At 48.1% G+C, this 26,679-nt stretch overlaps 6 protein-coding genes across 6 annotated transcripts in view; 3 read left to right on the top strand and 3 right to left on the bottom strand.

The window, feature by feature from the left end:
* Nucleotides 1-148: 148 nt before the first annotated feature.
* On the top strand, nt 149-1,008 carry LACBIDRAFT_303720 (uncharacterized protein; the record flags this gene model as incomplete). Its single annotated transcript, XM_001884364.1, has 3 exons — nt 149-301; nt 349-743; nt 800-1,008. The coding sequence occupies 2 exons, from the start codon at nt 149-151 to the stop codon at nt 583-585; spliced, it is 390 nt and encodes a 129-aa protein (XP_001884399.1). The 3' UTR covers nt 586-743; nt 800-1,008.
* A 426-nt stretch (nt 1,009-1,434) lies between these two features.
* LACBIDRAFT_294917 (uncharacterized protein) lies at nt 1,435-2,300 on the top strand (the record flags this gene model as incomplete). Its single annotated transcript, XM_001884363.1, has 3 exons — nt 1,435-1,620; nt 1,683-1,806; nt 1,862-2,300. 3 exons carry the CDS (start codon nt 1,435-1,437, stop codon nt 2,158-2,160), a joined length of 609 nt encoding a protein of 202 aa, XP_001884398.1. The 3' UTR covers nt 2,161-2,300.
* On the bottom strand, nt 2,299-4,657 carry LACBIDRAFT_320108 (acyl-CoA-dehydrogenase, peroxisomal; the record flags this gene model as incomplete). Its single annotated transcript, XM_001884237.1, has 16 exons — nt 2,299-2,381; nt 2,438-2,465; nt 2,525-2,589; nt 2,643-2,677; nt 2,730-2,785; nt 2,843-2,978; nt 3,044-3,174; nt 3,228-3,335; nt 3,391-3,445; nt 3,493-3,617; nt 3,675-3,809; nt 3,859-3,964; nt 4,019-4,340; nt 4,394-4,484; nt 4,539-4,559; nt 4,610-4,657. 16 exons carry the CDS (start codon nt 4,655-4,657, stop codon nt 2,299-2,301), a joined length of 1,545 nt encoding a protein of 514 aa, XP_001884272.1.
* A 12,614-nt stretch (nt 4,658-17,271) lies between these two features.
* LACBIDRAFT_294914 (uncharacterized protein) lies at nt 17,272-21,029 on the bottom strand (the record flags this gene model as incomplete). Its single annotated transcript, XM_001884236.1, has 16 exons — nt 17,272-17,300; nt 17,440-17,642; nt 17,699-17,720; nt 17,762-17,890; nt 18,001-18,137; nt 18,639-18,784; nt 18,984-19,029; nt 19,211-19,326; nt 19,584-19,639; nt 19,711-19,759; nt 19,900-20,085; nt 20,138-20,257; nt 20,303-20,559; nt 20,615-20,735; nt 20,785-20,939; nt 21,008-21,029. 16 exons carry the CDS (start codon nt 21,027-21,029, stop codon nt 17,272-17,274), a joined length of 1,794 nt encoding a protein of 597 aa, XP_001884271.1.
* A 242-nt stretch (nt 21,030-21,271) lies between these two features.
* Nucleotides 21,272-24,668, top strand: LACBIDRAFT_294913 (uncharacterized protein; the record flags this gene model as incomplete). The annotated part of the gene is made up of 9 exons (XM_001884362.1): nt 21,272-21,458; nt 21,556-21,868; nt 21,891-22,497; nt 22,558-22,651; nt 22,866-22,964; nt 23,019-23,452; nt 23,575-23,677; nt 23,738-24,419; nt 24,489-24,668. 9 exons carry the CDS (start codon nt 21,272-21,274, stop codon nt 24,532-24,534), a joined length of 2,565 nt encoding a protein of 854 aa, XP_001884397.1. The 3' UTR covers nt 24,535-24,668.
* Nucleotides 24,669-24,909: 241 nt separating this feature from the next.
* LACBIDRAFT_294912 (uncharacterized protein) overlaps nt 24,910-26,679 on the bottom strand; it is a gene marked incomplete at its 5' end in the record, with an annotated part of 3,212 nt that continues 1,442 nt past the window's right edge. The window contains 5 exons of the mRNA XM_001884235.1: nt 24,910-25,610; nt 25,667-25,736; nt 25,797-26,323; nt 26,379-26,490; nt 26,542-26,623. Coding sequence (XP_001884270.1) covers nt 25,138-25,610; nt 25,667-25,736; nt 25,797-26,323; nt 26,379-26,490; nt 26,542-26,623 — 1,264 coding nt within the window. The 3' untranslated portion in view covers nt 24,910-25,137. The remainder of the gene's footprint in view (nt 25,611-25,666; nt 25,737-25,796; nt 26,324-26,378; nt 26,491-26,541; nt 26,624-26,679) is intronic.

Below are 26,679 nucleotides of genomic sequence, written 5' to 3'. Positions count from 1 at the left end.
GCACATATGTTGTTTAGTGTTTGTCAAGATCATCACAATTCCCGCCCAAGGTCGACATTAATGTAGTAGCCTGCCCACAACCCCTACGAGCATGTAAGTGATTGGCCGTTTGTTTTCCGTCTACTAAAATCACTTGATGTTACCAGTTATGCCTTGGATTGATACGATCCTAGAGCAGTTTGAGTCTGTTACTCGTTTCACTACAGACGAATCTGAATATTATGGGCCATACAACACCCTCCTTACGGATCTTTTTCCCCACACCGAGCATTATGAGGTGATGCCTCAGTACAAGGGACCGGTAGCGCCTGGTTCTATCGACTTTACAACGATATTCATCGTTCGAAGATGGCAGTGTCCTATATTTTGAAATCAAGCCTTTCCCTCATTTCCACGAGAGTTTCACCCGATCCAAAGCAGACCAGCAGATGCGCAACACTTTTGAAAGCCTCATTGGCCGAAATCTTGTTGTGCCTAAATTGTACGCCATCAGTGCGATGGGCACGCGCTTTTCCGTGTACGAGTACGATAAAGAGACCAATGCCCTCTCACCGCCTTCCACTCCCCGCCATCCAACTTTTGTGACAGATGTCGCTCCGGCTTCTCGGTGGAATTATGAATTGCTAGAAGTTGAAGGAGAGCGAAAGATGAGGGAATTAGTGTCGGAGGTCAAACGTATGTGTCAAGTTATAATAGGATGTACGTCTTTCGTGGTTGTCTTCGCTGATCCAACTTACTGAGATCTTTTTCAATTTGATATCATTAGAATGAGAGGTAATCAACAAAAAAATTTACATGCCAGTTCTGTGTTCGTGTCCTGTGCTCAACAATGTCATCGGTCCGACTCCAAGAAGATAGCCTGCTCAACTGGTGGTCGTATTTTGTTGGTCTAATTATATGTCCCAGCTGAGTGTTTCTCTCTTTTCTGGTTAAATCCGACAGGCGAAGATGACAGAACAGCGGTAATTATGCATGTTGTTTCAATTCAAAGGACGTGGGCAGCAATGAGAATAAAATTAGGTCATTCTAAGGGTGTTCAGAAGCAAAGATGTGCACTTTTTGGGCCAGGGCAAGGCCAGGGTTTTCATCATATTTTTGTTCCGCAGTGAAAGTTGAAACTGGATTACTCCTTGATTGCTCCCGGTTTCGTAAGCTTTGCAAACTCTTTGAACGCTCCGTGCGAGCTTGCCCACTTTTCCAGGGTTTTCTTAATATTTTTGTTCCGATGGTGTTCCCATCTCGTATGCAAGGGGGACTCCTGGGGACTCGCATCCAAATTCTTTCTCATCCGGCGCTATGAACCAATGCATCACGGTTAAATTTGGTGCAGGCGTTCCGTGGCCGCCATGTGCTGTGCTTCCTTCCTCGCCGCACTGACGTACTGACCGGTACTATCCATTTTGACCTTGAAAACGAGTGTAGACATTCTTCAACATGCATATGTTGCAATGGATCTCGCTCTTCTACTCTTTGCTTGGATGTTACCATCTGGCCATTGCTAAACAAAGTGATCTCGCTCTTCGCATCCCAAGTTTGGAGGCACGGCAGACCTCCACAGTACCCAGTGTCCCCAGCCAATGCGAATCAGTATGTGACCCGGTCAACACCGTGCTAGAGTCTGTAAGTACAACGCTTTTAGAAGAAATTCACGAATCACTGGGTTCTAACGTCCTATCTGATAGGGCTGTACGCCGTCCCAGTGTTATTGCACGACCTCTTTCGAATCGGGCATATACGATTGTTTCGTATGCGTCGGTACAGCGACAAATACGACAGATTACACGCAGGAACAGCAAGAATTAGACAGTGCGTATTGAACGTGCATTTTTATTGAGTGGAACCACAAATCGTTTACCCGCAGCAATTGTCCAACTATGTGCTGCAAATGGGGTTACCCTTCCTGAGCTCACTTTTCCTGGATCATCATCATCGACCTCGTCATCGAGCACCAGACAGCAGACAGTCATCACATCATTGACTGCGACGTTGTCCTCTCCCGTCACAACCCCATCCTCACAGATCATGGTCACGAGTCTGGCCACCAGTATACCATCGCCCTCATCGAGCCAGACCAGCGGGGCGAAAGCAGGCCTACGAGGAGTGGCTGGGGCTTTGTTGAGTGGGATTGTCACGTTTGTGGCCTTTCTGGTGATGGCTTAAGAGGCGCCCTTGAGACTCTCAGTTTTGACGGACACAATCCAGTTAAGTGCATGTATATAAGTGAGAGATGTGGAGTTTCGCCGGGTGTGAATCCACTTGATTTCATGTATGTAGGCGAAATTAAAGATGTGGACGATGTTATAACCGTGAGTCGCGAGGCATCTTTTTCAGCGCTTGCCGTACACCCAAATCTCCCAACACATCTTCGGCACCAGCAAGGACTGAATGTAGCATTACGATCAATACGCGATAGAAGGAAACAATGAAATGGTCTTACTGGCATCGAAGCCTGAGGTTCTGTGATACTAACGGGCAATATGAGTTGAGTATCATATGGGGTCGTCAAGGGAAACGTGGTACGTACGTTTTCAACCAATTTACCCATCCCAGTAACCGTCAATGCTCGGCCGCCAAATACTTGAGTGGCATCTACAGGATTTAGATGAGTACTATGGAGCAGTTCGTAAATCGAGGGATGGCACCTTCTGCCGTTTCGCGCCCTGATCTTGAGATGTACCTTGATAAAATCGATGATGAGCTGACCAAAGAACCAAGAGAGAGGGACCCACTGTTTGAGTAAGCCAATGGGACCCGCGAGTTTGTCAGATTGTTGGCTGTAGGTCATCTGCACATGGGCCTGTCAGCATTGTCGATGTGATAGATAGAATCAAATCGTGCAAACGTTGTTCATTTGATGTGTAATGGACTCAAACCAGTTCTGACAGCCTTCCACTCGAGAGATCATGGCGGCCAGCTTCGATCTGATCACAGCGAGGGAAGTCAAAGGTTTCCCGAACACAATACGTTGCGTTGACCATCTTTGCAGGGAGAAATATAAGCATGAGGTGAATGAGTTACGATGGAACTAACTCGCTTCAAGCACTCCTCAACGATCAGACGCTGGGCAGAAAGCGACGTAGCGCAGACCATCCAACGTTCATGGTTGAAATTGCTGAGGATGACAGACATTCCGGCACCAACCTTGCCCAGAGTGTTCCCCACCGGGACGCGTACCTCAAAGGTTTCCGTGTTTGCTGAGTTAGAGAAACGCAAAACAGGGGGCTAACCTTGTCAAAGGTAACATACGCTGTTCCGGCAACGGAGGAGTATGCAGTTTTGATTTGTTTCGTTGAGACGCCTGGTCCACGCTCAATGAGGATAACCGTAAATCCTGTCTGGATGGGCATTCAGAAATCTCAGACATGAAAAGATATGAAAAGGTTGACGAACGTCCGTTTTACACCCAGTTGTGAAGTAGTCTGCGAAAGTTCCGTTGGTAATCCATCTATTTCAACTTGAGTAAAATTGTTTTGTGAGAAGGCATTGCTGTACTTCTTCGTCCCCGTCACAACCCAGTAGTCTCCATCCCGGACAGCAGTCGTTTGGAGCCCGCCAACATCACTTCCAGCAAAAGCTTCACTGATTGCCAGTGCAATGTACTTCTTCCCTGCCAGTGCCTGTACATCTAAATGAGTTGACCAGGTTCGTCACCACTGACGAGGGAGGCATCATACATCAGGGACAACTTTGGCTTGGAGTTCTGGTGAACCGTAATTCAGGATGGGCGGAAGACCGATTACAAGACCGGCCAGCAATCCATCTACGACAGCTCTGCTGCTGACGCGTGCCAACTCAGCGTGAATGATGGACTGGGTAGAAGTTGAGCAAGAGAACCCAACACTAAACGATAAAATGTACCTCATGGAAGTAATCGAATTCCTCTGGTTTTACAAGTCCACCCATTAAGCTACGGCCCTGGAGATGTTTTCCTGGTCCCAGACGCATTGCAATAATATTAGTTTCGCTGTTGTGGTTTTGAGAAAGTGCGGAGAGCTTTTTTTGTAAAGTAAGCAGTCACCTCATCTTATCCACCACCTCTTGAGGTATCCGCTTGCCGCTATCTTCGCATTTGACTGCTTCGGGTTGCACAACGGTGGTGAAGAACGTGCGTACGGCCGTTTGGAACTTCCTATGGTTCTCAGAGTAGTAAGGACTATAATAGCCGCTAGTCAGCCATGTTGGCTCAGCGTAAGGGACTCGGCTAAGTTCTCCAGGTTGGGGTGCTTTGATAGTTTCTTCCTGGCCCTGCACTTTGCCGATTTGAAGACGAGCATATTGAGGCTTAAGGAGCACCTCGTGGCGGTGAAGCCCGAAGAACACTTGCGTGGAGTCCTTTCCAGCTTTTAGAGGGAATTAGAACGGCGTGATGCACGATGGAGCGAAAGCAATGTACCAACACCATCCGCGAAAAACACGTTAGGACCACCGGGATGCAAGTTGGCAAATTTGGATACGTCATACACCTTCGAGTCTATGATAATCCACTAAGGTGAGGTCCTCAGTGAGCTTCAAACTGACTCCGAATACTAAATACTGACAACATCGCCTTCCTTGTTGTGCTGGAATGGCGTTAGGGGCTGGTTATGTTTAGGCAAACGTGACGACGAACTAGAGCTATCTCATCCAAGGTGTACTCTTTGAAGGTCTTCGAAGCCATGGGAGTTTGAAATGGATGACACGACGGAGGACCTTCGTTGGATAAATATCCTTGGAGAGGGGTGGTGGCGGTAAATAACGAACCCGGCCATTGCAATTATCATATGCTACAGTATGTATCTTATCAGATAATTCACTACAACTACGCATCACCAACCATATTCAAAAAACATACTCCGGACATACAGCCTTCATAACTAAGTAACAAGGAATTAGGCCCATGCAGTGCAGTGAAGCGATTTTGAAACTCAGGGGACTCACTCTAAACAAGAATCCAAGCTATGGCGCAGGGGTTAAAAATGTGCGAATTACAATGAAGATGTGATGCACTTACATCTTCTGGAGTAAGCCTGCCCATAGCCTGGAAAGTGTTAATCGTTAAGCGGTGTTTGAGGTCGACGTAGATTGTGATTTTGAACTTACCGACTCATCAGTGGACAAGGTTGCATCTACCATGGCGCTCTTCTTTTCTTGAAGCTATAAGCAGCATTTTCGTTGACGCTCAAGACCAACGTAGGGCGGCAAATGCTTACCTGGACTATACGGCTTTCGATGCTGTCTTCGACGACAAGCTTGATGGCTTGGACTGGACGACGTTGTCCAAGGCGATGAATTCGATCCATCGCCTCTGTGATCGTATGAGTACGCATGCATTTAAAAAGGCGTATGCTCACGATATTCGACCTAAAAATGAGACATTAGAAATGAACATATTGTGGATCCGCAATTAGACTTACCGCGGGATTCCACCAACTGTCCATAAGGTACACGCGAGACGCCTCAGTCAAGTTCAAAGCAACACCTCCTGCCTTCAAACTGACAAGAAATACGGTAACATCGACATTATTCACTGGGGACGTCAGGTTAAACTCAAGTATATCTAACGAGTAAGAAACATACTAAAGTGTTTGATTGTTGCATCGCGCGCTTGAGGAGTCATGGTACCTTCCAGACGGCAGAGCTATATCCAGGAAAAATGAGCGAAAGTGGAGCAGCCTTTGAAAATGACGCACGGTAAACCCAGCCTTTTGCAACCTAAACGCGATTAGATCCAGAAAGTTGACGAATTGGCTGAAAACAATGCTCTTGGTCGTGGCGTCTTGCATTCGCAAGTTGCTCAGTTCTTCTACCAAGGCCTCAATCTTCGAGGAAGACCGCCAAGTTTCGAGATTCAGGCGTCCAAGGATGCCTTGGCGTGCGTTAGGAAGGTTCTCTTCGAGTTCAAGGGCTGGCGCTTCCAAGTCGATCGTGAGTGGAAGATGGCATACAGGACACGCAGGCTGTTTTCAGTCAGACATAGGGTACATAGTCGACGAGTGACAAAATGTACCTGTTCTTCAGGCGACGCCTCGAGATATTGCTTGATACATTCACGGTCAAAGATGTGCCGGCATCTGGACTGGATCGCATCCTCTGCCACGTCGCTGCAAATGCGACAGACGGTTGCTTCGTCCGCGTCCGCGACGAACTGCGTAGCGTTTGTTTTGCTCCGAAGGACCAAGTCAGGATGACATGCCATTTGCCTCATGCGGGTGAGCCTGGAAAGATTGAGAAGTTACTGGGTGACGTATGTCAAGTTACTCACAGACTGAAGATATTGGAGTAATCTGGGAGAATTGTTCAATTGTGAAAAGATGATAGGAGATGGCTTACTGTTGAGAACAGTGCCTGCGTCAAGATACGTTGTAAATTGTCTTTTTGCGTCGGAAAACAGTGACAGGTAGAGTTCTTTCTCTTCGGGGCTGAAGTAATCTCGCCGAACAATCACCGTCCGCGGAGGTAACCCAAGGTCATCAGCTTTTTGTAACTAGATAATCATGGTGTGAGATGCCGAATAGGATGGAACGTTGTCTCGAAAACCTTGGTTCTGCGGAGCATCATGCGATCCAACAAAATTTTGAGTTTCTTGAAGGCAAGTCTCCCTGGTCCGCTCATCCCACTTTTCTGAATGGGTGTAAGGATCTCGTTGTTCCAGAAACAGGTCTAAAAATCATATTAGCTGAAAATTCCATTGAAAGGCAATGAATCAACTGACGTGTTGCATTGGACTATGACCACAGTCTTGTCGAAAACTGTGAGATCCAAGCTAAATGACGACAGGTTTGGGGACCTACCATCACATGTACGTTTGTCGGAGAACGACCAGTGAAGCGACTTGCAATCGCATAACTTACCTGCCCGAAAACGGTCAGTCAGGTCAACTGGAACTGACTGTACGCCTCACAAAAGTAGAAGGAGAAGGGGTCGCCGCCTAGGAAGCGAATGAGACTATAAAGCTCCCCAACACGGTTCTGAAGGGGTGTGCCAGATAAACACCATTTAAAGTCGCTCTTGAGTTCGAAAGCCGCTTTTGCGGTGTTGGTCGAGCGTTCTTTGATGTTGTGGGCTTCATCAAGCTAGGGTGGGGTCGACGAATGCAATCGAAAATTATGGGAACTAGAACTTACAACAATCCTATTCCAATGAATTTGATGAATTGGAGATTTTTCCTTGATTATCATGCCCTTGCGCTTGAAACCACTTTGTTGTTTTCGAAAACAACTAAGAGTGCCAAGGTTAACAACCAAAGTGGGACTTGGAATGATATGCGTACCTTTCCATGACCGCATACGTCGTCAACACCTTTAACAGATTGTAACGGTCAGATTGATCATTCACGAGTTTCGATAGACATACCACGTCATATTTTTGGAGCTCTTCACAGTTGCTTTCACGAGAAGAACCGTGCCATACAAGGACTTTGAGGCCTTCAGTATGCGCAGCGATCTCATTCTTCCACTGCATGACAGCAACCGTCGGGCTGCAATGCAGTATTTTAGCGGTTATTCGACGATATAGGAAACCTCTTACGCAATGACAAGGTTAGGCTTTTTGCCGTCCGAAACGAAAAGAGAGATGATTTGGATCGTTTTGCCCATTCTATACATTAAAAGGTAAGCAACACACCGCCATGACATTGGATATCTGGAGGTTCCTCACCCCATTTCATCCTACGAGCATGTTCCAAATTCAGTTCTAACTGACTTCGCAACTTCGTCAACAGACTCACCGCGAGCATGCCACCATGCCAAATACCTTTCTCCTGCTTTCGCATCCAATACAAGCTTTCGCATTGGAAAGGAAGAAGAGTCAGCTTCAGATTTGCAGGTTGCTTAGCCTTGGTTGGTTCTATGATCTTGATCTTCGCCTCGAGGTCTCCCCAAACATCGTTTAGCTCGGGGTGATTTCTCTTCAAAGCAAGGGATGTCCTTTCTGCCTGTATACAAACCCCAAAAGTGAAGCAATGCAGCACAAAATCAGATATAAACTTACGTGTGTGAGTCTGCGACCGAGCACTCGTATCATTTCCTGCTCTTCTTTCTTGTTAGCCCTTCGCGACGCAAGCAGCGTTTTCCGATGTTCCCTTTTGTTCTGGCGGAGTTCAGACATCGTCATAGCCATCTTGAGGGACGACTTGATTGCCACTTTTCCTTTCTTCTTCGACTGCGACGGATGCGCTTCAGTTGAGGAGTTGCTATCATCGCTGTCAAACTCCATTCGATAGTCGTCAACGTCGAAGTCTTTGTTTTCACGGGCGAAACGACTTTCGGCTGCAGTGGCACAACGGCGCCGGGCGTCTGCAAGGTTGAGTCCTTCCAAGTTCGAAGACGATGATCCAGTTAACTTTGAGTAATCGATTTGTAAAGACATTTCGAGAGCAGCGTTGATGTCTGCGTTGAACAAGTCATCGTCATCGTCTTCTTCCACCCGTGACGGGGCGACTTCAACCTCGACTTCAGAGCCCATAAATTCGGAACCACTGTCGCCGGACTCTTCAATAGGTTCGTCTTGACTTTCATTATATTCAAGTCCTTTCCCCGACTCGCTTTCATTGTCAGATGGAGGCGCTTTGGCCTTCCTCTTCCCCTTGGCCCTCGAAGTAGGCGGCAAGGCCTTGAAATTATTCCGTGAACCTTCAACTCATGCAAAGAAGATCAAAAGGAGTTACCTTTGCTTTCCCCTTGCCTTTATTCTTTGCGGGTATCTCAACGTAAGCTCTGTTAGCGACCGCGCGCCTCTTTGCAGGCGGAGGCTTCACGGTTTTAGTGTCTTCAGCGTCGTCGCTCTCATTCTCAGCTGCCCGTTTTCGGGATCTACCCGTTGACCTCGCAGCTGGTTTCTTCGCGTCTTCGTCTTCAACATCGGACGTGTTTGGGGTTTCAGTTTCTGCCACGACAGAGGTCCTGGCGCTAAAGATTGGCGATGCGTTCGTTGTGGGAGTTGCTGTTGAGGAAGCTGCAAAGCGTGCTGAACGACGAATTCCACTGGCCATCTTTCTGCCAACTGTGGATTCAGGACCTAGCAACGACTATAATGATTGAAACAAGAAATTTTGTAGACAACTAATTAAGCAACAGCTTGAGCGGTCACATCACGGGGTCGCGAGCTTCAATGTCACAGCCCTTCATCATGACTCAAGAAATACGCAAGAGGTGGCGAAGTACAGCTGGAACAAATGAATAAATAAACTAAAAAATTGCAGCTTCTTGAGCAGCAAACCCTTCAGCAAGGGCGTTCGCGTATGCGGTTGCATCGGACAAGCCATAGTCAGAAGACCCCCCACCAGAAAAGTCAGAAAAGCCAGAGCCACCACTCAATCCAGAGAAATCCGTATTGTTTTGCGTAAATAGACTGGATGGGTCGAACTGATTCGAGTTTGACTGTTGTTGCTGTAAGAGTGCTTGAAGCGGATCTTGCTGGCTCTGTTGGTTTAGAGCCTGTAATTGCTGCTGTAACGCGTTGAGCTGTGATGTAGCACTGTTCTGGTGCTGATTGTGGTGATGCTGATTGTGGTGGTGCTGATTTTGGTACTGATTTTGGTGCTGCTGAGATGGATTGGAGGCTCCATTCAATAATGCCTGAGTTTGTTGCAGTTGTGCCTGGAATAAGGCTTGCTGCTGCTGGGCGGTATTTTGCGGCTGGACGGGCGCTTGTTGTTGGGAACTCGCATTGGCCTGAAGCTTCTGCAGTTCGTTGATCAGTGCTTGGTAATTAGCCGCAGGGCCAGGTTGTGATTGCTGGATTTGAAGAGTACTCGCTTGCTGCTGCTGCTGCTGTTGCATCAAGGCATTGATGATACCCTGATAATCAGCACCAGGTTGACCTTGTGCCGCTGCCTGCAGATTGGAAGCGTTGACCCCTGAATTTGTCCCAGCCAAATTATTCACCAGTGCGCCTATCGCGTCGCTATTGAGGATGGAATTTCCCATCCCCGTAAATAGCTTTCCCTCCATGCTCCCCGGCTGAATACCCGCGGCACTCATAAGCGCATGGCCTGTTACTTTCAGTGCCGCTTTGCCTGCAGTTTTGCCGACTGCGAGTCCAATCTGTTTGAGAATTTTGTTCCTCTCCTCATTCTGGGCGGCCTGCGCTGGCGAGATTGGAGGGGACGTCGGAGGTTTAGACTGAGGCTGTATCGCCGGTTGGGCGTTAGTTGCAGGCATGCCTGGGAAAAAGGGTGGAGGCGGGGGAGATCCAATTGGTGGGCTGAGGGATCCTGCATATGGGGGAGAAGGCAACCCTGACATTCCCGGGTTTACAACTCCCGGCATTGGAGACGGCATTGTTGGCGGAGGAGGTGAGGCAACTGTTTGGAGATTGGGGGTTGAATCAGAAATATTCGTCGCATTTGGAGGAGGCCGGGCTGTTGTCGTCAAAATACGGGGGCCAGAGGAGGAGGATGGCCGTGCAGAGCTACTTGCTGCGAAGGTGGAGGCTCTGTGAGGATGATGCAAATCCCCAGAAAGAGGTGGGGGCGGCGGAATTTGATAAGATTGTGTTCGATGTAGAGGGGGATGGAAAGGGGGATGTCCCAGGGACCCTTCTGAGCTTCCGTGGATGTGAGGACTAGAAAAGTTGCTGCTTGCGGAGCCATGCGAGGGTGTGTTCCAACCGGTATTCGATCGATTTCGAGAATGGGCAGATCTAGAGTTTGCGGAGTTCCCAAAACCAAGGTTATTGTTGTAAAAGTCAGTAGTGGAGTCAATGCCAACGCTATCATGGCTCTCTTGTGGTATGGTGGGCAATGTTCGCGGTAGATTGAAACCTGGTGAAGGCGAAGTAGAAAGCGGGGGTGTTGGAAGACTGCTAAGGGAGGATGTGTGAATTGGCGGAGGGTGTGGAGTTGATGTGTTTGCGAAATCTCGCGCGGTCGCCGTGATGAATGGAGGAGTTTGGTCTGTGCTATTTGAACTAGCGTAGAGACGTTGAGCAAACGAAAGACCAGATCCTCCATTTGACTGAGTGGGAGGATTGATGCTCGGCACGGGCATCGTCATGGTGTTTGGCACTGGCATCATGGGAGGAGGTGGTGGTGGAGGGATCACCGTCCTTGACGCCTTTCTTCGTGTAGGCTCAGGCCTTAGATCTGCCGGATGCTGATAGGATACCTTCGGAGGCATGACACTAATCTGAACATAGTACCTAATTGACGAAAAAAAAAGACTTGATGTGAATAGGATAGACTAGCGCGCGAAAGCAACAGACCAATTGTTTCTTCTAGTGAAAGTTAGAAAGAGGCTGGTAAAACCAAAGCGATAGAAACTTACGATACATCGTAGTGCTGGTTCCAGCCATCGGGCAGAGGCCGGGGGTCGGGATTGCCAACGTCTTGCATGACTCGGAGTTGGAAGTGGAAGACAGTTAAGGTAGGGGACGGCGATGCCCCCCTTTTGAATAAAAGGACTTATGTAAAGTGATCTACTGAGAAGGGATGTCAGTTATCAAAGAAAAGGGAGCATACTTATTGCAGCCCTGAGCCAAATTGCAGCACAAGGCCTGGCTGCCATGGTGCCTGTCTCGAGGTCTCCCCGTAAATTAAGGGACGAAGAGGATTGAGGATGTTAAAAATAGACGCCAGAACCTATGGCGATGTCTTGCGGTCGCTTTCTACCTTGATGGCACTGCTCTGAGGCGATGTTCAAACTAAAGAGAGCAAGAAGCGAGCCTCACTGGACCCCAAGGTCTCAGGTCATCATCAATCCATCAGTTATCTACTAGTCTCTACTACTGATGCTGCTGTTCCAAGGAGTCCTCTTCCCTCCTCTTCCCTTTCATCCACAAGCGCCTTCGTGGTCTGTGCGTATTTTGAACAGCTTGTACCTGACTCATTACAAATGTCGGGGCCTTGTCGGGGCTGGTTGCACAGCGTTTATAAAAAAGATGAACGCGTCGTCTGCTTGAAAAGGTTCCAACACATAAGCCCTTTTTGCATCCCTTCTCAGCATACGCCCTTGAATGACACTATACTATGCCCGTGGCTGCATGGCGTGCTGCTAGCTGCAAGCGTAGACCCCTTGAACTCGACTACGCTGCCACAGTTCTGAGCTCAATATCACTGGCTTTCCTGGTGCATTATTGTGAAGAAATCGTCGATTATTGGACCCAAGCTGCAATTGATCTCGAGTCATTAAACAAAGAGAAGACTCAAAAGAGGTGCACTAAGTGATCATTTCAAGTTTAACACCATTTGGCAAACCCAAGGCAAACCTTAAGTCTTGACATGACCGAATTTGATTCTGAAGCTTCTGAAGACTCTTGCTCACTGGCACCAACTTGCTCTTGAAGTTGAACTTCAAGTTGACTTCAACTTCGAGGCGCGCGCATAAATTCACGTGATTGACGCGGCTGTCACGTTGTCATTGTCACACGCGTGATACACAGTTTGTGCCTCAAGAGCTAAAGGTCTCCACCGTTGTCTACGACGCCCAGATGTCCTTGGGCTCCTCAAATGGCCTCAGAACAACCTAAAAACCGAATAACGCGTGATGCACCGACGTCTGCGGTAAAGAATAACCTTGCAGATGTTCTGCGTCGTATTCCTACCAATACGTTCCCACCGCCTCTTTCATCATCAGTTTCCGCCCCACCCAAGGTACTTCAAGTTGCTTTAATTGATTCGAGAAAGCCAGATTAAGGATTATTAGGGGTTTAAGTCAGCTCCAGCGGCTGCCAATCCTACAGGTAGTGATGATGCATATCTCATCATCAACGAAGTTGACAATTTCAACCAGCCCGCAAAACGCAAACGAACGGCTTGCCTCAATTTCATACTCCTGGGTTTCGGTTTCATGCGGATGCATCTCATGCCACACCTGCACCCGCTCAAAAGCGTGAAGTCGTTTACATTTCCGACTCAAATCCTTCGTCGCCCCGCAGTAGTATCAAAAGGACGTCTTCTGATCCAGCATTCGCTTCAGATTCATCCCCTCAGGTTTTCAAGAAGCCCAGGAAGTCAGTCGCTGCTGGTAAAGAAAATATTCCTCAAGTCAGTCGGACAGCTAAGGATAAGGGGAAAGGGAAAGCTCGTGCTGAAGATGACGAACCCTGGTTAAAAATGACTCTGGACCCAGAACGAAATCCTTTTGCCAAGCTAGATCGTGACTTTCCTCTTACTAGAGAGGCTTCGCCGGAACCACCCAAATCATCCGACATACGCGAAAAATTGGATTCGGTAAGTCGACCCTTGTTGACTTCGTGCCCCACCATCTTATACAACATAGAAATCTGCCGAGGAGCTCACTGCATGTCTCCTTCATTGCCACACTCTTAGTCGCTCAAATATGGAACAAATCGTCCAGTATCACAGTGGTGTAGACAAAACCAAAGACATTACAGTCTTGGAAAGCATCAAGTAAGATTTTGTTTCCACTTTTAATTTTCGTTGACCTTTTTCCAGACAGGTGCTGGACGATCGCATAGCCGCTATTACATCTGCTCAAGGGCGTAAAGCGACTGGTCGGGCTCTTCCCTGTTCAACCACGGCTCTCACTTGCGACGTTACGATGGTTTCTACGGCGTCATCTTCAATGACTTTGGTGAACTCGACGGCAAACAACTCTACAATAGTCTTCCCCGAATCCTCGACGTCTTCCATCAAGAAAATTCCCTCGCAACCGACAGCGTTTCAAGACAGTCTTTCAGCCTCTCCTAAAACAGTCATTGATGTCGATGAGCACAGCGACGACGAAATGCTGTGGGCTGGCATGCCTGACATCTATGATGATATGGTGGAACTCAACGGTCGACAAAGTCAACCCCAACTTTCAATCGCACCAACAATACCTGATGAAGCATTAAAGGAAAGAAAAGTGCCTTCCGCATTGACGTCGTCACGGCATTACCCAGAACTCAAACGCCAGCTTCGTGATACCTTTGGTCTTCGGAACTTCCGAACAAACCAACTTGAGGCGATCATTGCTGCAATGGAGGGCAGAGACGTATTCGTTCTTATGCCTACGGGTGGTGGCAAGAGTCTGTGTTATCAATTGCCTGCTGTTTGCACCAACGGTGTTACCATTGTTGTTTCACCTCTGCTCGCTTTGATGAAAGACCAGGTCCATGCGTTATCACAAAGAGGCGTCGAAGCTGCTCTGTGCAATCAAGAAGTTCCTCTGGATCGTGCGAGCTTGTTCAATGGCACTGTCAAGATATTGTATGTGACACCAGAGAAGCTGCATGATAATCAGTATGCGCAAGGCGTCTTCACATCACTATATAAACAGGGGATGATCGCACGCTTCGTGGTAGACGAAGCGCATTGCATATCAACTTGGGGGCAAGACTTCAGAGAAGCGGTACGTTCTCCATTTAGTTTTTCAAATGGTCCCATTTATATTTGTTCTTTCAAAGTATCAAAAATTGGGCATGCTTCGAAATCTATATCCAAACGTTCCTATCATGGCTTTGACCGCCACTGCGAACAAAGTAACGGTAGACGATATCATTACACAACTCCACTTGCACGACCACGCTAGCTTCACTCAGTCGTTCAACCGCCCGAATCTAAAATACGTGATCAAAAGCAAGAAGGGGCATTATGTCGACGACATTGTCAATTTTATCAACTCAAAACATCCTGGCAAATCAGGGGTCATCTACTGCCGAGCGAAGAAAAAGTGCGAGGAGCTCGCTGAAACTCTCCAAAATAAAGGACTCAAGGCCACACATTTCCATGCTGGTCTTGCAACTCAAGAAAAGGACTCGATTCTAGATGCATGGCGGACTGACAAGGTTTTCATTATCATTGCTACAGTATGCATCGACGCCTCCACATATGGAGTTGATTTGCTGATACCGTCACAAACAGATCGCGTTTGGGATGGGCATTGACAAAGCTGACGGTAGGAACATGCTCATGCGTTCTTGGAGGATTTCTGACTGCTTGTACAGTTCGATTCGTTATTCACCATGATCTGCCCAAGTCCTTGTCGGGGTAGCTATAATGATGTTTGTTGGCTCCTGCATAACTAACCTATTCTCACTCAAGGTACTACCAAGAGACAGGCAGGGCTGGTCGTGATGGATTGCCTGCAGACTGTGTCCTTTGTGAGTACTTCAAGTCTAGTTTTTCCTCAAATTTGTGCTTGATGTCCTATTATGATCATCAAGACTCAAGTTTTCAGGACTACAAAGCTTTCTGTAACATGATCCGCAAAGACGAAAACGCCACGGAGGAATCAATCAAACGTCAAGAGGAGGCCGCGAAAGCCGTCTTCCGGTATTGCGAAAATACGACGGATTGCCGGCGTGTCCAAGTTCTGCAGTATTTCGACGAGAAGTTCGACAAACGACTTTGTCACCAAGGTTGCGATAACTGTGAGGCTGCGGAGGGAAGGGTTGCTGAAGACGTTCTCGACACGGCCAAAAAAATCGTTAAGCTAGTGCAGGTGGTCAATGACACTCGCGCAACAATGACCATGGCTCAGCTAGCATCAGTTCTCCGGGGTGCCAACACCAAGGAGAATAGGAGCAAGCAACTGGACCAGTTGCCTGGCTACGGCTTGGCAAAGGACATGCCGTCCGAACTGCTTGAGTTGATCTTGAATCGCCTCCAGTATCTCGAAATTCTCTCGGACTATTCCGTAATGAATGCTAGAGGCTTTCACACAGCGTACCTGCAGGTTCATTACGCTTCAAATTGCGTCTTCTTTATGACTGATTAACAGATGACTTTAGATTGGGCCAGAGGCCAAAATGCTTGATCGTGTTTCAGAGCTGATTGTCAACTACCAACCCAAAGCTGATAAATCTGGACGAGTGCCCAAAAAGCAAGCTCCTTCGAGCAAAGGTCCGGCAAAGAAAACCAAAGGAAAGCTCCGAGAAGTCGTTGACGATCCTATCGAAATTTACGATGACGATTCACCGTATGCTTCTGATGGCGACGCTGCCATGAAGGGCTCTCCCGCTGCTGGATCCTCCCGAATAGCTACCCGTGCACAAGCTCGATCGAAACCTGCGTCGCGCAGTCGTCCGGAAGAGATCGGTAATACACCGGTTGAAGATGTTCCGTCGACCCTATATGATAAGATGTTGGCACTCCGTGATGACGTGAGCCCACCTAGTTGCATCTATAACCCTTGATTTTGTCATCTAACTCGGCTGCAGATTAAGAGGCAGAACCACCTTAAGAAGGACGACGATGTCTTCGATGATGAGGTGCTCGGAATCTTGAGCACTATCGTTCCTTCAGGTGATTACTTACTTGGCATGATCTCTGCATATTTCTGAAAAAAATCCTATCAAGATTATGCTTCCTTCCGACAAAACGTTGTTGAGACCGTGAAAGAGTACTTTGCGAACGAGGATGCAGCGAAGCGTTATGCCGATGAGCAGTTTGACAAGTACGGCTCACAGTTTTTGAACCTCTGCGTACAACACAGGGTTGGTGCGGCTCCCAAGTGAGTGGTATGACAACGCTTCACTTCGGTGACTGATCGATGGCCTAGATCCGCTGTGAAAGTGTTTGACCCACCTGCACTTGCTTCGCGGTTCGCCTTTCAAGCCCCTTCGATGCCTGCCGTGACACCAAAACCTGCATCAAAACCTAAATCGAAATTCAAACCAGCAGCCACATAGCCCTAGGACCTGTGTGTGTATTTGATTTGCTTCATCCTGGAGTAATTTTTTTGTAGCACTCTAACTTACATGTAAATATTGGGAAGAATCTTGACATTGGCACAGCATTTGTATATAATATTCTCTGTATAATACCACCCAGCCTTGTCCACTACAGAAGTGAGATTGAACATTGAAGTGAGATTGTCGGAACCTTTGAGTAATATATATATAAAGAGATGGAGTGGTATTACAACGAACAAGGGCAGCTGCTAGACGATGCACCAGCAAATCTCAAATGATCACCAGTCTCCTCCTGCGTCATCGAAGAAGCCTCCATCATCTACAAGTGTCATCAGTAAACGGTCAGAAGTCAGGGAATGAGAGTTGACAACAGACCACCATTGGCGTATGCTTCACCCTCGAGGAACGCATCATCCCGCTCCCGCTCTTCGTGGTTCTCCCATGCATTCTCGAGCAGTGCACCTCCGAGAAGACCAACGCCGCCTAGAAATATGACCATGTCAGGGTAGGAATCTAAGCTGATGAGAGTGAATGGCTTACCGGCAGCGAGCATCCCTCCCATACCGAACCCAGATTTCTTGGGCGGCTTCTGCTGCTGGGCGTATACCACCTGCGGTTGTTGTTGGTAGCCACCACCACCATACGAGCCCCCACTGCTGCCGTGTTTACCAAGAAGGCCGCCAAGCAAACCACCTGATAAGGTAAGGTAAGGGTTGCTTAATGAGATGACGTATGCTGGAAAGCGACTAATTAACGAACCCATCATGCCCTTTCCGCCCTGTTGCGCCTGCTGTGGTGGCTGCTGCCAGTTTTGTGGAGAGGATCCGCCATCGTATCTATTGTATGGTGGTTGTTGCTGCTGAGGGAAGTTGTTTCCACCACCACCGTAACTAGGAGAATATCCGCCTTGGGGGTTACTGTACCCATATCCCTGCCCGCCACTGCCCTGGTTATACCCTGTGTTCGTGGGAGGGGGAGGGCCTGCAGGAGGGGAATGAGGAGCGGGCGGTGGACCAGGTGGTGGCGCTGCGCCGAGTGGGTGCACCCAGCTTGTTACTGGTGGACTGGCATTGGTATTTACGTAGAACCTGGAAAAACGTGAGGAAATGAACCAGCTATGGAACTTATACGGAATACAGCGTACCAAGTCTTGTAACTGACAGGAGCTGATGAGCGTTCGTTTGATCCATTAGAAAACAGAACTCACTTTGAATCGAATTGCGAGACCCAACCAGGAGGGAGCTGGCGGGTATCTGGGTTTCTCTGTGATTCATATGGGGGAGGTGTAGACATGTCGGATGTGGTTGAGGAAGGAGAGGAGCGAGCGTTGGCGATCCTTTATCAGTGACTTAGACATCCTTTGGCTTAATTTTGGCTGTATAGCATCACGCAGCCTTATCCAATCGGCGTCATCCTCATCCGGAAGCCAGGATCCGACGGACTTACGATTACGGCGAGGAGGGTGTCGTGGGTGGGTGGGGGGAAGGCGAGCGGTGAAGGCGAGCGGTGAAAGCGAGCGAACAGACAAGCCGGAGTGCGGTGAATCTGGTAAAGCTACTCTCAACTCGTAAATGTGGAGAGGCCTGGCTAAAAAGTAGTCATTGCCAAAACTACAGTAGTAGGGAAAGTGTGAACAAGGTTAGGTCAACACTTATAGCACAAGGTGATACTTTTCCTTCACTAAGTCATCCCTGTGGGAACAAGCAAGTCAAATTCACTCCGTGATTCCGTCACCACCCTTCGCCGCTTTGAATTGCTTGAGTACTTAGTATCGCTTGTGTGAGTTGAATCAGTGTGGCTTGTTGGCATCATATAGTAGAACGAGTCGAAAGTGGCTTCAGTGACCGGGTTAACCGAGTCAGCCGAAGAGAACACACAGGTCTCGATTTCTTGAATGTCCAGTTATCGAGAGAGGAGGGGAGGCCAGGAAGGTCTACATTGAGCCATTCATTCTTGTTTGTTGACTCTAAATGTCGTATCTTCAAGTGGTAGCTGAATCTTCAGGCCTCGTCTCCTCGTCTCATCCGTTCGAGAAATTCAATTCGACAAGCCGCCTCGCGTAAAAAAGCCATAAAAGGACCAACAGGGTGCCAGTGGTGCCTTTGATCACTGAGTCGTTGTTATTAAACAGGTCGAAAAGTTCTTGAGACGCCTCAGCCTTCATGGGCTTGAGCGCGGTAACCACTTTATTGGTCAAGTATTGCGTCGCAATTTCGACAAGGGGCTCTCCCTGGTTGGATGACAAGAATTTGAAGAAGCAAGTCATCGATAAATCTCACTGAAAACGAGTCACTCACCCTGGTGATGATTTGTTGCGGTGGATCTGATGATACAGCACTTCTTCGGAAGTTTTACGTTCGAGGGTGGAACCCCTCGCACAATCGCCGGTCAACTCAAAAGCAACCAGGTCTATCTGACTTGTATCTTACGATGGAAGTTGAGTTGATTGAATCGTTTTTAGGTCGTAGAGTGTGTCTAATTTGGCACGATCATTGTGGAGATTAGGTGACGCAGAGACAGTTGATGTGTGGAAAATAACTCACCATTTTATACACGGTTATGAACGCTGGAAGGATGGGAACTATCTGACAGAGGGGATGCACTAGTGACAGTGAAAGATCAGCGAGGTTGGCGACACAAAGTTATTCTCACTCACACAATAATATCAACTTCAAGCTGTTCCCTTGCACTATGATTTGAGAACAGGCGCTCCACGTGCCCGAGGTCAGCTAATCTTGGAAGTTCCTTCTCGCAACCAGTTGATGTTGGCAGCTATCCAGAGATCAACTTAGCAGTTGAGAACTGAAAGGATGTGATGAGCGTTTGTTCGAACGAACAGTGGGAACAGAAATTACCTTAAGTTGAATTGTGTAATCCAGCCAGGAGGAAGCTAGTAGTCATCCGGGTTTCTCTGTGAGTCGTATAGAGCTGTGGTCATCGACGTGGCAGAAGAAGGAAAGAGATGAGAATTCGAGATCTTTTGCCGGTTGGAAAAACTTAGAAAATCGTCATGCAGAAGCCAAAATTACGATTACGGTGTCCAAAAATACAGTGACACCAGTCAAGAGTAGATGCAAAAAACAACCTAATTAATATGTGGGAGGGGAGAATTAAGTAAAACTAGAATAGCGAAGAAGAATGATTGGAGGCAAATACTGTCAGATCGTAGCCAAACCACTTTCACCGGTCCACTGTCCTTGTCACACTATATATCCGTCACGAGCATTATCAGACTTTTGAGCTCTTTTTGGGTTTGGAAGCGGTAGGTCGGGGTTGAGCGGATGCGCCTCTTCTCTTTTTTGGGGTAGGCTCCGATGACTCTTCATCGCTCGAGTCGCTGCTTACGGGGAGGTGCGCAATCGGGTGTGGTTCTTCATCGTCTGATTCATCCGAGGAGTCTTCCGACCCAGAGCTGTGTGATGCTTCCACAACAGGTGGTGGACGAGCCGGAGTGGGCACGACTGCAGGAGCTACTGCCGCTGCTGCTGGTTTGGTGGTCCGGGGTGCTCTTGGTTTCTTTTCTTTTTTCGTCTGGGCACGTGTTTCAGGCGGGGGGAGAGGATAAAAATGTACAAGTACGAACGGCAAGCGCGACTTCAGCAGCGGCTTTAGCAGCCTGGACTTCTTCTGGAGTACGGTTATCGTAAGCCTTTTTTTCCTCTGAGTATTGTTGCGTCAGAACTTTGTTCTCTTGGTTGTATTTCTAATGGAGATATTAGATGAGATGGAGTTGCACAACGCGTCTTACATCTTTTTCTTCGGTTGTCATGTTCTTCCATTGTTCAGATATCATGGTCAAGAGGTCCGCGTTATTCATTTCTGGGTGTTGCTCTTTGAGTTCCTTCCGGACATTGTTCTGGTACAAGATATAGGACGATGCAGGACGTTTTGGCGCGTTGGGATCCTTGGGTTTAATGATGCGCTTCCTCTTCTTGGTTCCGTCGAGAGGTTCGTCCTCTGTAACGGCGGCCTTGCGTTTCCCTTTAGTGGGAGCAGGGTCCGCACCTGGAAGGAACGAGTCAAACTGGGTCAGAGCGGTGGAGAAAAAGAAAATAAATACTTTGTTGCAAATGTTGGAGCACCTCAAACGCGTCGCTGCCGAGGATACTCTCTGCAAAAGACGCTGCTAGTTCGGAGCTGCGCTTCAGCACGGTAGCGATATCATTGAAGCTAGCGGCGAGCTGAGACGCGTGATGAGCAACGAATACGCGTATTTTTACGAGTACGAACCTCTTTTCTCTGCTGTTCCAGCTGTGCGATATCGGTGGTTGACATTTGAATGGCGTTTGGTGGAAAGTTTGACTTGTTGAGACTTTCAACAAAGTTTGTTTCGTTTTGTTTCTTGTTGACTTTTTCTGTTGACTTTTTGTGGACTTTGCCTTGACCTTTACAAATGTCTCAGGATCCGTGAGATAAAATCGGAGTTTGAAGCGGTGATTAAATGTTGGGTTACTTCTTGGTGCCAGAGGAAGCATTCTGACCAACGACGCAGCAGGTAAACTTCAGGGTAACTCTGTCATCGTTGCCCACGTCGGTCACGCTGTCCTCAAAGACACTCACCGTAGCGAGCGGAGAAGTGTGGTTTTGTTCCAGATTCGCCCTTTTTGCCTTCTATAAGCCCGTTTTATAGTTGCCTACCTTCGCTGAGCCCGAAGATTAAAAAAAAAAGAGAGACGCGATGGATATGTATCCCCAGTGGCTCCAGTCTTCACAGATCATGCCAGAATCGTCCCAGCACGTCCAGCATGAACCGAGAGCCTCGTCATCGACCACCCTTGATGACTGGACAAAGGACCGTTCCATGTCCATTCCCCAAACAGGCAGTGTCGCTTCTGCCGGCTCTCCAACTTCTCCCTCCTCAGGAATAGATTTGGGCGATTTCACGACTCTAGGAGATATGGCGGGTGAGTACCGACGTCGACCGTCTGCTGTGCCGCACACGCACCCGCGTCGTGTTGTCTTCTTATCTTACGACACTGATCACCGATCCTTTTTCAACAGGTCCGAGCTCCGCTTCCGCTCTCTTGTCTGCATCCCCCCAGGCTTTTTATGCCCAATATCAACCTAATTACTTCATGCCCTTCCAGACCATGGCGTACGGTGCGCCTTGGTCGACCTCGAATCCTGTTCCAGTGTCAAATTATTCGACACTCAACGGGGCGACCACAAGCTCAGCAACAGCATCGTCTTCACAACAGCAAAACCTGCAACAAACTCAACCTCAGCAACAGCAGAGTCACCAGCAACAGCAACACTCTCCACCTTCACAACAAATGATTATTGAGCACGTTTTTGTCTTTCCTAAGCGTCTTTTGTCTGATAGAAGTCCTATCTAGCCCAGCTTTGACGACTTTGACCTCCATGAATGGTTCTGGATCCAACGGCATGCAGCAGCAGTTCTCTCAAGCATCAACTTATAATCAACAAGCATCACAACAAGCACAAAGAACGCAATACCCTTCTTTCCCCCAGCATATCAATCCATACACATCTCATTATTATCGTCAACAACAATCATCAGCATCACAAGGCACATTGTCTCCCCACGCCCTCCACTCATCTACGAATGCCCTACCTCCAAGTTCCTTTTATACACCACCTGTAGCTGCCCCCACGCCACCTTCTGCTCCGCAAGGTCCGACTCCTGAAGAACGGAAACAACAGTTTCAAAACTCAATTCGGCCCCTCCTGCAGTCATCCGCATTTACTGGGGCTCAGGCTGTGAATACACTGGTAGAGCGAATAGCTGATTTTGGATCCCAAGAGTTAGACGCAGCAATCCGATTGGAAATACTGACCAAAATTAGAGATGGCGCTGGCAATCACTACTTTCGTGCTTGGTGTGAAAACAGCCTGGCGATCGACGTAACGCGGGAATGGCTGAAAGCCGCTGCGAAAAGTGACGAGGATGCGATGATAGAGACTATTATGCCCTTGCTACATGTAAGCCATCCTGTGTCTTTGATGCGTGACATACGTCTCATTCTTTTCTTGCCATATTAGATCATCGATCGATTGCCCCTTACGATAAACTCTCTGAAGGCATCTAAGCTCGGCAAGATTGTCGTGAGACTGGTCAAAGATGCCCCGTCTCCAGGTGAGCTGATTTTACTTATTTTCTGTCTGTTGGCCAGCAATGGCTGGGACGTACCAATCCCACATGCAGCTCGCCATTATGAGCTTGAGACAAACCATCCAGTTTTATGTTACTTTGACAGGCGTTTCCTGTCTGAAAACATGAGCGTCGTACTACAAATATACATGTATCTAACTGCCTTTCTGTGTTTCTCCGTCGCCTTGCAAATTTGCAGCGATCAAGGATATGGCTTCCAACCTCGAGCGAAGATGGCGTCAGATGGTTTCGAGTGTCGAAGAGGGATCCAAGCCTCCCGATAGTAATACAATAGAGGGTAGGTCACGTCAGTTTGTTTTTACGAAAGCTAAGCTGAAGCTTCTACAAACAGACTCCAAATTGAAGAAGCGCAAGCTGAACGATCCTCTTTCAAAGCCTCCTCCTCTCAAAAAATCTGCGGTTGGTACAGCGTCCTCAACCAAGCCTGTGGTAGTGAAAAAGGAGGCGAAACCATCAGTCGTCCCTACAGTCAAGGACGCCAAAGCCGACTCGTCTTTTTTCTCAGCGCCGAAGCCAAAGGCAAAGCTTCCTTCCTTCAAAAAAGCACCAGCACAAGTGCCGGCGAAAAGGGAAGATGTGAACGTAGCGCAACCTTCCGCCATCGACCCATTTCAGGATATTCTGAAATCGATGACGAAGCGGAAGGAGTCTCCCGCAGTGTCGACACCACCTGGATCTGCGGGTACGCCACCCCAAACTGGTGTTACCAAGAATGGTAAGAAGAGGAAGTCGGTGACCTGGGCTCCTGATTCTCAACTTGAATCTGTACGTCTCATTGAAAAGGCTATCTATGATGACGATCCCGTAGATGTCAGCACCCTTCCTTATTTATGCTTTTCGTACTGTACATTGATGTTTTTTTCGCTTGTTTTTTCTCTTCATTTCAGGGTGTACATGTGTCGCACAGTCTCCGCGATCTGGACCGAGGAGAAGGTGCTGCTTTGCATGCACATCTCTTTGAAGAAACGGTTGATTGGACGGAACTTATAAGTAAGCAAATCATGTCTTTGTGTAAAGGAAATGGACGCTGATGACTCATTGCCCTCACAGCCGTCGAAATCCCAATTGACATTGATCTTCGGCCACGAGGAGAGTCAAGCGAGGAAAAGGTCACGCAGGAACAGAGAGAGCAGACGGCACTCGGTGCTCTCTATATGTCGCCTGCGCACATCCCTGATTCACCAGCTGAGCCTACAAATACAATAACAGAAGAAGAGGTCGACAAGGACGTCAAGACAATGACTGTGGGCCCAGAAGTTGATGCCGTCTTCTGGAGTGGTGAGCCCGCGTCTGTTGTGGCGTCTGTAGCTGATCTCGTTGGGCAACTTGCGGGAGGCCACATGGACCCTGCACTGAGTGGTGCATCCTTCAACGCACCTGGCGTGGACTTGACCGCAGTTGGACTTGATCCTAGTGCTACTATAGCTGCAGTACAGTCTCTACCGCAAGAACAATTGCAACACCTTCTCCAACAGTTGGCCAATCCGGCTCTTCTCCAAGCTCAATATGGACAACAGGCCGCATACGGCAATAGCGATCAGATGTGGCCTTCATCAACTCCCAATCACTTCTCGGCCGAATTTGGACAAGGCTATGATGATACCGATCAAAGCCGATGGTCTTCGGAAGGCAGAGGGCGAGGTCGAGGTCGTGGCCGTGGTCGGGGACGAATTGATGATGGTGGATATAGACACAGTAAAAGAAAACCATGCAGTTTCTTTGCAGCAGGAAGGCGAGCATTTGAACTCCCCAAAAAATGTCAATTGAGACGGAGACTGATTGTTACCTCCGAAATTAACAGATGCAAATACGGAGATCAATGTGACTTTGCGCATGACATTTTCTGACGGATGCGCAAGCAAGCAAGACTCTCGGGAGGGGGGCTTAGAGAAGATATAGTAATGCCTTACGATATGTGTATACCTTATTTCATCTTATTCTCTCATATTTCTTTGCAAAGATATGTTCAGTAAGCCATCAACTGTTACATGTTATCACGGGACGGTTCTCCCGAATGAGACGCTTTGGTGGGTCGTTTTTGATATCTTTGGACGCAGCGGACAAGGAATAGATGCAGTGATGACAGTAGCATGAGAAGAGATAAGGAAGAAGCGCCCATTATAAGTAATTCTGTCAGCCATCACCCCAGATATACTTGTACATTCGCAGAAAGGTCGGAGCTTAGGTGGGCGGTTGACACTCCCGGGCTCGCACTTGAAATCTCCGAGTGGCAATGATTGCATTGTGGTTGGGAAGATGTTCTGTGCGATACAAGTTACAAGGGGGGGAGATAAATAGCTCAATGATAAAACATATTGTCTCCAGCAAGAGATCCATGTAGATAACGTAAGGTACAATCTAAGAGCACACGAAAAAATTAGCGAAACTCAAACCAGAAAGCAAGATATGGCAGATTCAAATGAAAGAAAAACACGAGGACGAAGAGGAAATTATCCGGGACCTGTCGTTGTCCGTCCTCTTTTCCGAGTGGCTCGCTTCGAAGGTGGATCGGGAGCAGCGGGTGCTGGCGACGACGCGTCTGCTTGTTTTCGCTTCAACGAAGCGCTGGACAGAGCAGGGGTGTTCATCGTCGCCCCGGATGACACGGCAGGCGACGAAGCCGTCCCCGATGTTTGCGCAGGCGGCGGTATTGTCTTGTGCTGTTTTTGTGGTGAGTTGGCGGTGGATGATGATGATGTATTTTGGGGCGAATTCATTTGTGGAGAAGGTTGTGCGGCGGACGTTGGGTTTGTGATGGAGGGAGGCGCACTGGAGTACAATGTCGTGGTACCACCATTGACGGGGGCGGGGAAGGGTTGGAAGGGATGGGGCATGACGCCGCCATAAGCCAAACCGTTCACCAAGGGGAAAGGAGGAATGGGATACGTTTCCCGAAGCTTAGAGGCAAATTTGCTGAGCGCCTCTGGTGCAAAAATACATCGTTAGTGGAGATCTTTGATTACCATAAGTATTCCTTACCTAAAGGACCAAGTTGGTTCTCATTCGAAAAATTCATCAGATCCCCCATGGCGCCTACACTCTCTGCTAACTGATGCGAACGGTCATTTCAATTTTGGCTCATTTGGAAAAGTACGGCACAATCTCTGACCTCTAGACATCGCATGGTGGCCTGCGGTATCCCGAACGCGTTTACAGGTTCACCTGGAAGAAACCCGTGCTCGATGACTACTCGTGGTTCCTCCCATTTTTTGTCCTCTTCGCGCTGTTGTTGTTGCATACTGCTGCCGCCCGGGGTGGGGCTCACAACATGCCGGATCTTTGGAGCTTCAAATTGCCGCTGGCCCACGATAGAATCTAGAGCAATGGATTTGTCGTGGTGGTTTGCGTCGAACTGGAAATGGTCGAATTTTAATTGATATGAAGCTTGCGCCGCCGTAAGTTGCGATGACGACGACTGGGTTGATGCAATGACAACATGAGCTGTCAAAGGTCCTCGCAATGTTACCGTATACCCATTGCTATACTTATAGGTCCAAACTGCAGTAACACATTCCACGACAGCGTGTCCCTGGCTGTATATCCGTTCTCGCGCGCCATCCAATGATAAAGTCATTGACTTCACGCCAGATTGTGTAGTCACCAAAAAGAATCGGGGCAGGATGGGGACGCCAATTTCTGGCAAGACTCATCTGTCATTGATGAATGCGTCAGATATTACAAGATTACTTACCAAAAGGTTTCGCCTCTGCTTTTTCATTGTCCTTCCACAATGTAAGCTTCATCACAGCCTTGGGGGTAAAATATTCCTTGACTAGATCATTCCACCATGATAGTTGTAGTTTCTGTCAAGTAATAATGAGTAATGTTATCTACATGATGACCGAGTGGAATACTTTGGGATTTTCGCTGGAAAGATTGCCACTGAATTGAAGAAGACGGATGAGCCCTTGGCCATTGCCCAACGCCAGTGGCAGACTATTCAAAGAGTGTTAATTTTAGGACCTAGATGTTAAGCAATGAATTACGTACGG

Source organism: Laccaria bicolor, genomic scaffold, assembly GCF_000143565.1.
Source record: "Laccaria bicolor S238N-H82 LACBIscaffold_25 genomic scaffold, whole genome shotgun sequence".
Classification (NCBI taxonomy): Eukaryota; Fungi; Basidiomycota; class Agaricomycetes; order Agaricales; family Hydnangiaceae; genus Laccaria; species Laccaria bicolor.
The sequence above is the reverse complement of the archived record's forward strand: the minus strand, read 5'-3'. Positions and strand labels throughout refer to the sequence as shown.